A 10,453-nucleotide genomic window follows, 5' to 3' on the forward strand; every position below is an offset into this window, starting at 1 on the left:
GAATACTTACCTCGTGTTCATCATCTGATTCTTCGATGGCCATAAGTGCTTGTTCATCTCCAGCTTCATCTTCTGAGTCCTCATCTGATTTTTCTCCTCAGGCAGCAACTATAGCGTTTGTTGATCCTTTGTTCCTTTTTGGTTGAACCTGTTCCTTCGTTCAACCCTTTCCTTCTTCCACTTAATTTTCCATTAAGGACAATTCTTGATCATGTGATCAGTCTTACCACACTTGTAGCAACCCTCTTTGGTCTTCTTCTCAAGAGCCCTTAGTTTGTTGAAGATTGTACCTCTTGAAGAACCCTTTCCTCTCATCAGGTACTTTTTGAAATCTCTTGTGATCATAGCCATTTCATCATCCTTCAGATCTGAACCTTTAACAATTCTGAGAGCCAGACTTCTTTCCTTCTTTGGTTCATCCATTTTCATGGTTTTCCTTCTCAGTTCATAGGCAGTAAGGTTTCCAATTAGTTCATCCATCTTGAGGGTGGCAATGTTCTTTAATTCCTGAATAGCAGTGATTTTGCTTTCCCAAGAGACTGGCAGAACCCTTGTCAAAATCTTCTCAACTTTGTCTTCTTCAAGAATAATCCTTCCAAAAGACTTGAGTTCATTTGTCAGTGTGGTGAACCTTGTATACATCTCTTGGATGGTTTCTCCTTCCTTCATGGTGAAATTCTCATACTGAGAATATAGCAGTGTTCCTCTAGACCTCTTCACTTGAGGTGTTCCTTCATGAGCCACTTGCAAAGTGTCCCAGATTTCCTTAGCAGTAGTACAACTTTGAATTCTATTGTACTAATCTGGACCTAGTCCACACACAAGCCATTTCTTGGCCTTAGCATTCTTCTCCCACTTCTTCAGGTCTTCAGCAGTGCAGTCAGCTCTTATCTTTGGAACATCCACTCCTTCATCATTCTTCTTAGTAGTTTCTAGAGAACCATTAGTGACTATGTCCCAGAGTTCATAGTCTTCTCCTATGATGTGATCTCTCGTCCTATTCTTCCACCAAGAATAGTACTGACCATTGAAAAGTGGAGGCCTAGCAGTGGATTGCCCTTTCCAGTTCCTAGGTGGTGCACTCATGTTGATCTTTTCCTAAGGTGTTAGCCTCTTCAAGGATAACCCGCTCTGATACCAATTGATATTCTAAACGTCAATACCACACAAGATGGGGGGGAAGGTGATTTGTGTAGTAACCAATTTTCGCTCTAGAAGAACCTGGTTCTTCTAGGTGTTCTAACTACTACTATTTGCGGAATAAAAAGTACATAAAATAAAGAACACAGAGATTTTTACGTGGAAAACACCTGGCTCAAAAGGTGAAAAAACCACGACCTAATACTTAGTAGAATTTTTCCAAACTTCCACTAAAATCACTGAGCCAAAACAGCATTTACAAAAACTCTTTGTAAACCTAAGGATTAACTCTAATTCCTTGTAGCACACAGCCTCAACTGTTGCGACGACTTCAAGTTAGCTTATAACTTGAACACTCAAAGTACCTAATGCAATTGCTTCTGTGAAATCTGAAAGGTACAACTTTAAACCACCTACTACAATTTAACTAGAATAAGAAAAACACAATGGAACTGGTTCTTCTATCTCGTTCAAGTAGCTTTAGGAGTTCACACTCAAATCTCACATAAATTGCTTGCAAAATCGCCTTGCTCTTTTGCTTTCAATTTAGTTTAACTTCTGCGTTTGTGCAATACCTATAAAAGAGAACAATCACTGTCATTTAATAGGTTAGAAATCAGAGTTTGATTGGGACTCAATTTCTGTTCTTCTATCGTAGTTGAGTCCTTGAAGATATCAAACTCTAACACTCTTTTTATCCGGATTGTGTTCTCTTCATATAAGGAGACTTTCTCTCCTTATCCAATATGCAACCTTTTCGATCAAATCAGGAGATATTGCTGCTTGATCAGTAGGACTTATCTCCTTCATGTGCATCTCATATGTGTAGGTTGATCATGATAGTGCTTCATAAGATGGACCTGGTCCATGACTGAGTTCATTCGTCATTCTTCAAAACTTCATCTATTCTTGGGCCAACACATAGCAATAGAAGATACTGGCATGCCTATAAGCCTACCAGAACACACAACATCAGAGAGACATAGAGGTTATGATTCCAGGGGATCAAGTTTGAGTTATGGACAACAATGTTCCATACTGCCATGCCTCAAACAAACTATAATTATCAAACACATTGGGGTAGGGGTTTAGGGTTCATAATACATAGATTCAGAATAGGAAGAAAGAAATTATAGCATGCTAAAATAAAGTACTAAATTAAATACAAGCAGTGGGTAGACAAGAATGCAAGAACATTAAGTAACCATGTTGTTGTTGATGCTGAAAACTTAATTAGGACATACCAGTTCAAAGAAGCAAAACGTAGTAAAGAAAGGTAGCAAGATTTTTGAAATATAGCTTTGGCTTTCAGCCTGCTAAATAGGCCACAGTATAAGTAGTGAAGCAAGAGAGAATGTTTCGAGTGTAAGTGAGTTCAGAACTAAGAGTGTTCGTGTATTTGTGCTAATGAAAGAACAAGGTACTTATAGTTTGAAAATAGGTAGAAATAAGGCAAGAATCATATTTTAGCAATAATTATGGAACTATGTACTAATTAAAATAAAACTAGTATAAGTACTTCCTTTAATTAAGGAGTTAAATTTAAATGGTAATAGGCAGAAAACATTTAAGGAGAAATCAAGTAGAGCATCATGTGCAGAATAGACAATTAGGGGTAAGTATTAAGGGAACAACAAATGAAGAATCCTTGAAATACTCGGTTAATCCAAATAAGGTAAGAAGATAAAATAAAGTTGCAGAATATGGAGATAATCGAAAATCAGTACATAGTAAATCAAGGAATCAAGGATTTCGAAATCATTGATTTAAGGAGAGTAACATGGTTTCCCATGAGTAAGCAAATAAACCAAGTTAAAATAGGAGAATCGAAAGTCTGAGGAAAGTTTTCAAATCAAACCCAGAAACAAGGAGCTCAGAATTAATCAAAGAGAGAACCATGAGTCCTGTTTTAACATATAAATAGAGTGCACAAAACATTAGGCATGCGAGGCTAAACTATGGCAAAGAGAAGCAGCATGCAATAACAATCACAAAGTCAGTAGACAGTGAACTATAGAAACATGGTAGTCACATAGGTCAACTTCATTAGCTTAGTAATAGAGAAAAGAGAGAGTATCGGAAGCATGCAAAAGGGTCAAGTAAAAAAAAGCCCTTTCTGAAAAGTATAGTCTAGTTTCAATGATTGTAAGAAACTAAATCACATAAAGAAACAGATGCTAAAATAAAAAGGATTTTGAATCCAATCGAGCAACTTCAAACAGGTGAAACAGCTTCAGAAGCTCGAATAGGCCCCAAAGTAATTAGGGTTTTGAAACCAATCGGATTCATAGATGATGAACAAGTAAATCACTCTCAGAACTCGAAAGAACCAAAAATTTTAGGGTTTTTACCACCAATCGATTCTAGAGATGAAAAATAAATAAATTGAACAAATACTAAAATAGAATCGGAAACCTCGAAAGGAGTTAAGGCCCTTAACAACCAAACTCAAGTAGAAGAATGGCATAAGGAAACACAACAAAACGTGTCAAACAACTTAACAGAAAACCTAATCGGAAAGGATAAAGGTTTTGAAGGTAGAGTCTTAGAAGAAACTTTAAGGAAAAATGTTTAAAAGTTTAGAGCAAACACAGATCTAAAACAAATCTAAAAGAAATCGGAAGAACTTTAAATGTTAGGGTTTCAGACGAACCCCAAATGGTGAGAAAGGTTTGAAGACCATCGATCTAAGCAGAAGAGTCAAGAATCAGACTCGAATAGCTATAGCTGGCTAGGGGAAGATCAGAGATGATCAGAGAACAACCATAAACTGAAATCGACCTAGGTCTGAACCAAGTTCTTTTATGATCTGGCCTTGTAACCATAATAATCGGGCACGCAGAGGCCAAATGAGGTGGATACAGGCCTCCAATGGTCTTGGAAGCCATGGATTTGGGAGGTTTTCGGGTGGTAGTTGAGGGCGACGGCTAGGGTTTGAGAGGGGTTTGAGAGACGATTGAGAGAGAAGGGGGATTCAGAGGCGGCTATAGGTAAGAAATGGTTAGGGTTTGGGGGTAGTTGGAAATTAATTTAGGAAAGGGTTAATGTGAGCCGTTGATCTAGGCGATCAACGGCTGAGATTAAACGGGAATCCGGGCGGGTTGTTTAAAAGTGTCATGGGTCGGTTTGAATGGGAATTTGGTCGGGGTAAAATTGGGTTTAAACTGAATTTAATTGGGGTCCGAATTGGGGCTATAATCGAAATGAAACTGGGTTAACATTTAAATAGTCACTTTTCCCTATTTGATTTATAAAAAATAGTAAAATAATTTCTAGAAATAAATAAAGGTACTAAAATGACTAATAGTATATAATTATCAAATTAAAATACTGGACTTAATTTTTATATATATAAATGTAATTAAATCCAAAAGAGGCTAATATTGCAATTATATGCAATTTAGCTTTAAAAGTACTAAGTAAATTTGTAAAAATATGCAAAAAATATCTTAGCTATATTTTAGCATAAATATGAGAATCCAATAAATGAATTACCAAAATGATAAATTTGGAAATTATTATTGGGTTTTTATGAATAAAATAGGGGAATAAATTGGTTTAAAATCTTAAAATATTAAGGAAAAAATGATTAAACATTTGGACACACTTATATATGTATACATATACTATTTTAAAGTATTTTGCATATTGAAAATATACAGGAAAAAATTGGGTATCAACTGCTACCCCTCTTTACCCGGGAATGATGGAAGAGTTGTCGGGTAAAGATATGATGGCAAATTTTGACCGAACGAAACGGTTCAAAGAGGTTTAGGCCGCGCCCTAGCTTTTGAGCTACCTATATATCCCTGGTCTTACAAGAATCATGCCATATATAGTTCAGGATCTGTCGGCGGAGTGTGCCGATAGAGACTTTCGAGAACAAACGCAATATTCAGGGCGGGGGAATGGTTAAGGTTTGACATGGCTGCGGGAACTGGAGCAGAATCGCTCCTGCTGAGATGGCCATTGCTCGCCGGTTTACTTGCAAATAAGCAATACAAGCATATATTGTGTGTAAATTTAAATATGATGCAAATTCCCGTCGGACCATGAGGATTGTCTTCGGACGGTTAGAATGACGTCCTTAGACCATGATGTTCTGGGCCATGAAGCGTATAATAAAGGATTTGCAGGCCATGAAATGATGCTCTTGGGCTATGAGGATGACTCCTCCGAACCTTGATGCCTTTTAATAATGATCTGCAAAAGATTAAAAGGGGTCCGCAGGCCATGTCATTGTGTTCTCGGGCTATGAAAATGGTGCCTCCGAACAATGACGCCTTTGGACAATTTGGCAATCTTTCAGCTCATGTAGATGCAGTACGTGGCAATTTTTCAGCCATGCAATACAGTATGGGGCGATCTTTCAGCCATACAGATGCAGTATGGGGCGATCTTTCAGCCATGTAGATGCAGTATGTGGCGATCTTTCAGCCATGCAATGTAGTATGGGGTGATCTTTCAACCATGTAGATACAGTATGAGGTGATCTTTCAGCCATGTAGATGCAGTATGTGGCAATCTTTCAGCCATGCAATGTAGTATGAGGTGATCTTTCAGCTATGTAGATGCAGTATGTGGCGATCGTTCAGCCATACAATACAGTATGGGGTGATCTTTCAGCCATGCAGATGCAGTATGAGGCGATCTTTCCGCCATGCAAATGTAGAGGTGGCGATCTTTCAGCCGTGCAAACGTAAATAAGGTAGCAATCTTCCAGCCATGCAAACATAGATAAGGTGGCGATCTTTCAGCCATTCAAACGTTAATAAGGTGGCAATCTTTCAGTCATGCAAACGTAGATAAGGTGGAGATCTTTCAGCCATGCAAGTGTAGAGGTGGCGATCTTTCAACCATGCAAACGTAAATAAGGTGGCGATCTTTCAACCATGCAAGTGTAGAGGTGGAGATCTTTCAGCCATGCAAACGTAGATAAGGTGGCGATCTTTCAGCCATGCAATGGAGATGGAGGTAGAGCCTAACCTCGGAAGGCAGAATAGTAGTCTTATGCAATGCAAAAATGCAGATGGAGGTAAAGATTAACCTCTGAAGGCAGAATGGTAGCCTTATGCAATGCAGAAAATGCACATGGAGACAACGTTTAGTCTCGGAAGGCAGAATGGCAGCCTTATGCAATGCAGAAATGCAGATGAAGGTAGAGCTTAACCTCAGAAGGCAGAATGGTAGCCTTATGCAATGCAGAAATGAAGATGGAGGTAGAGCTTAACCTCGGAAGGCAGAATGGTAGCCTTATGCAAAAAATAAGATAGCAAATGGTAATAGAGCATTCTTAGCTGATAGCAGATTGCAATATTGTGACTGCTGGGGATATTGTGCCTGCTGGGACACTGTTGTGTGCGGATAACAATTGTGAGTAAGTGCAATGGTTCTGAGACTTGTATTCCTGAACAATGTTTGTCTTGTGAATGTATAGTATATTTGATGATTTTGCAATTCAAGTGCATGTATCCAAAGAAAAATCGTGAGTTTTGTAAAAGAGGGGCGGTTAGTTCGTATACCCCGCTGGCTCTGCTTGACCTGCTTGGCTTTGATCTGGTGATACTGTATGTATCATTGGGGTAACGTTGCTAAACAAGGCGGTTTCAGTAATAGATATGCATGATTTAGTAAAACTATGACATAATAATAATAATTTTTTAGATAAACCGATAACTGTGACATGGTTCAAGACATTGCAACCTCTCTTGCTACGGAATTTTGAGGGTCCTCCTCAAAATTCTGCCCCAGTTTAATGGGTTGATGTTTTTGACTGTTGCTTGCGATGATTGGCTGAAATCAACTTCGGAATTTTGAGGGTCCTCCTCAAAATTCTACCACAGTTTCCAGTTGTGGGGGGGGGGGGGGGAATGAAAATTTTATTGAATTGTGACCGAACCCATAGGGCTGCCTACGTATCCCCTCTTAAACGGGAATTAGGTCAGGCGTAGTTCAATTTATATCATATAGGAAAACATAAAGATTACACAAAGTAACGCCTGACTGCATCTGAATTGATCGGCTTTGGCCAGACTTTCCCGTCCATTTCTGCAAGTATGAGGGCTCCTCCTGTCAGAACCCCGTGAACCATGTACGGACCTTGCCAGTTGCGAGAGAATTTCCCCTTGGCTTCATCTTGATGTGGAAAATTTTTCTTTAACACCAGCTACCCCAGTGTGAACTGCCTCGACTTGACTCTTTTGTTGAAGGCTCTGGACATTCTGTTCTGATAAAGTTGTCCGTGGAAAACTGTATTCATCCTCTTTCCATCTATAAGAGCCAGCTGCTTGTAATGACTCTTCACCCATTCTGCATCGTCGAGTTCTGCTTCCTGTATGATTCTTAAGGAAGGAATTTCCGTTTCGGCGGGAATGAAGGCTTCTATACCATAAACTAGCATATAGGGGGTTGCTCCAGTTGATGTGCGGACTGTGGTGCAATACCCCAATAAAGCAAATGATAGCTTCTTATGCCACTGCTTATGCTTCTCTATCAGTTTCCTTAGTATATTCTTGATGTTCTTATTGGAGGCTTCTACGGCCCGTTCATTTGAGGTCTAAAGGTTGTAGAATTCTTGTGTCTGATCTTGAAAGTTTCACACATAGCTTTCATTAGGTCACTATTGAGGTTAGCTTTCATCAAGTCACTATTGAGGTTGGAGCCATTATCAATAATGATTGATTCTGGAATCCCGAATCGACAAACGATGCAGTCACGAAAAAAGTCTGCCACGACTTTCTTAATCACTACTCTGTAAGATGCTACTTCTACCCACTTGGTAAAATAGTCTATGGCTACCATAATAAATCTGTGTCCATTGGAAGCGGCAGGCTCGATTGGTCCAATAACATCCATTTCCCAAGCAGCGAACGACCATGGTGAGCTTGTTGCATTAAGCTCATTTGGAGGTACCTTTGTCATGTCTGCATTTATCTGGCAGCGATGACATTTTTGGATATACTGGATGCAGACCGTCTCCATAGTCATCCAAAAGTAACCAGCTTGGAGTATCTTCTTTTCTAAGACAAAACCGTTCATATGTGGACCGCAGGTCCCAGCGTGAATTTCCTCTAGTAGCCTGGATGCTTCTTTTGTGTCGAAACACCTTAGTAATCCTAGATCAGGAGTTCTCCTATATAGGATTCCTCCGTTGTGAAAGAATTTATTGGATAACCTCCGAAGTGTGTGTTTCTGAGTAGGATTTGCAAGTTTTGGGTATTCCCCTTTCGCCAAGTATTCCTTGATGTCATGAAACCAAGGCCTTCCTTATGCTTCTTCTTCAACATGAGCACAATAAGCTCTCTGTTTATGGATCCTTACTGGAATGGGATCAATGAAGTTTTTTTCTAGATGTTGTATCATAGATGATAGGGTGGCCAATGCATCGGCGAACTCATTCTGGATTCTGGGAACATGTTGAAAGTGAACCTTTTCCTCAATTCCTGTACATGATGCAGATACGGGAGTATCTTGGAGTTCTTGGTTGCCCATTCTTCACGCACCTGATGTATGAGTAGGTCTGAATCTCCAATCACTAGAAACTCTTGAATGTTCATATCAATGGCCATCTTGAGCCCTAAGATGCAGGCTTCGTACTCGGCTATGTTGTTGGTGCAGGGGAACCTGAGTTTGGCAGACACCAGATAATGCTGACCGGTTTCTGATACTAGGACCGCTCCTATGCCAACTCTTTTGAAGTTTGCCGCTCCATCGAAAAACATTCTCCAACCATCATAGGATTATGCAATGTCTTCTCCTATGAAGGATATCTCTTCGTCAGTAAAATATGTTTTTAAGGGTTCGTATTCTCCATCCATGGGATTTTCAGCGAGGTGATCTACTAGTGCATGTCCCTTGATCGCTTTCTGAGGCACATAAACAATGTCAAATTCACTCAACAGGATTTGCCACTTGCTTAGCTTGCTTCAAAGGATCTACTTCAAAGGATCTACTTCAAAGGATCCATCCTTGATATGAGATATGTAGTATAGGCACAGAAGTAGTGCCTCAACTTCTGAGCTACCCAAGTCAAAGCACAACAGGTGCGCTCTAACAGAGAATATCGGGCCTCGTACGGAGTAAACGTTTTACTGAGGTAATAGATGCCCTGCTCCTTCCTCCCTATTTCATCATGCTGCCCTAGAACGTAACCAAAAGCTCCATCCAATACTGCAAGGTAGAGTAATAGAGGTCTACCTGGCTCAGGCAGGACCAAGACAGGTGGTGTTGACAGGTACTCCTTGATTCTGTCGAAGGCCTTTTGGCAGTCATCAGTCCATTTGGTAGCGGAGTCCTTCTTCAACATCTTAAAGATTGGCTCACAGATAACTGTAGACTGTGCTATGAACCGGCTGATATAGTTAAGTCTTCCCAAGAAACTCATTACGTATTTCTTGTTCTTTGGTGGTGGCAACTCTTTAAATAGCTTTGACTTTCGATGGATCCAGCTCTATTCCTCGGCGACTCACAATAAACCTAAGTAGTTTTCCGGCAGGAACCCCAAATGCACATTTAGCGGGATTCAGTTTTAGGTTGTACCTTCGTAGTCTATTAAAAAACTTCCTCAAATCTTCCATGTAATTAGTGGCTTTCTTGGACTTGATAATAATATCATCTACGTACACCTCAATCTCCCTGTGTATCATATCATGGAAGATAGTAGTCATGGCCCTCATGTAGGTGGCCCCTGCATTCTTTAGGCCGAACGACATCATCTTGTAACAGTACATTCCCCACGATATAATGAAAGCCATTTTCTCAGCATCCTCTTCATCCATCCAGATCTGATGATAACCAGCGAAACAATCTACAAATGATTGCAACTCATGCTTGGCGCAATTGTCGATCAGGATGTGTATATTTGGAAAAGGGAAGTCGTCTTTCAGACTAGCCTAGTTGATATCCCGGTAGTCGACATAGACTCTGACCTTCCCATTCTTCTTTGGCACTGGCACGATGTTGGGTAACCTTGTCGGGTATTCTACTACCCTGAAAACCTTAGCTTTGACCTGCTTAGTGACTTCTTCCTTGATTTTTAGACTCATATCAGGTTTGAACTTTCTGAGTTTTTGCTTTACCAGCGGATATGTTGGATCAGTTGCCAGTTTCTGAGCCACAATAGATGTACTCAGATCAGTCATGTCATCATATGACCAAGCAAATATTTCCTCATATTCCCTTAGAAATTCTGTGTATTCCTTCTTTTCTGATGGCGATAAGTGAATGCTGATTCATGTTTCTTTGACATTTTCTGCATCTCCCAAGTTAACAACTTCTGTTTTGTCTAGGTTGGACTTAGGTCTGTTCTCAAAAT

General features: G+C 39.9%; 1 protein-coding gene across 1 annotated transcript; it reads right to left on the minus strand.

The window, feature by feature from the left end:
* Nucleotides 1-7,306: 7,306 nt before the first annotated feature.
* On the minus strand, nt 7,307-8,061 carry LOC138889375 (uncharacterized). The gene is made up of 2 exons (XM_070172678.1): nt 7,740-8,061; nt 7,307-7,569 (listed from the first exon to the last, which is right to left on the minus strand). Exons 1-2 carry the CDS (start codon nt 8,059-8,061, stop codon nt 7,307-7,309), a joined length of 585 nt encoding a protein of 194 aa, XP_070028779.1.
* Between the last annotated feature and the right edge of the window lie 2,392 nt (nt 8,062-10,453).

Source organism: Nicotiana sylvestris, chromosome 4 (genome assembly GCF_000393655.2).
Source record: "Nicotiana sylvestris chromosome 4, ASM39365v2, whole genome shotgun sequence".
In the NCBI taxonomy this organism is placed as follows: domain Eukaryota; kingdom Viridiplantae; phylum Streptophyta; class Magnoliopsida; order Solanales; family Solanaceae; genus Nicotiana; species Nicotiana sylvestris.

Coding starts and splice junctions, on each gene's coding strand:
- LOC138889375 (XM_070172678.1), bottom strand. CDS start 8,061: ATGACAAAGGTACCTCCAAATGAGCTTAATGCAACAAGCTCACCATGG. Junction 7,570..7,739: donor TGACCTAATGAAAGCTATGT/GTGAAACTTTCA, acceptor ATTGCACCACAG/TCCGCACATCAACTGGAGCA.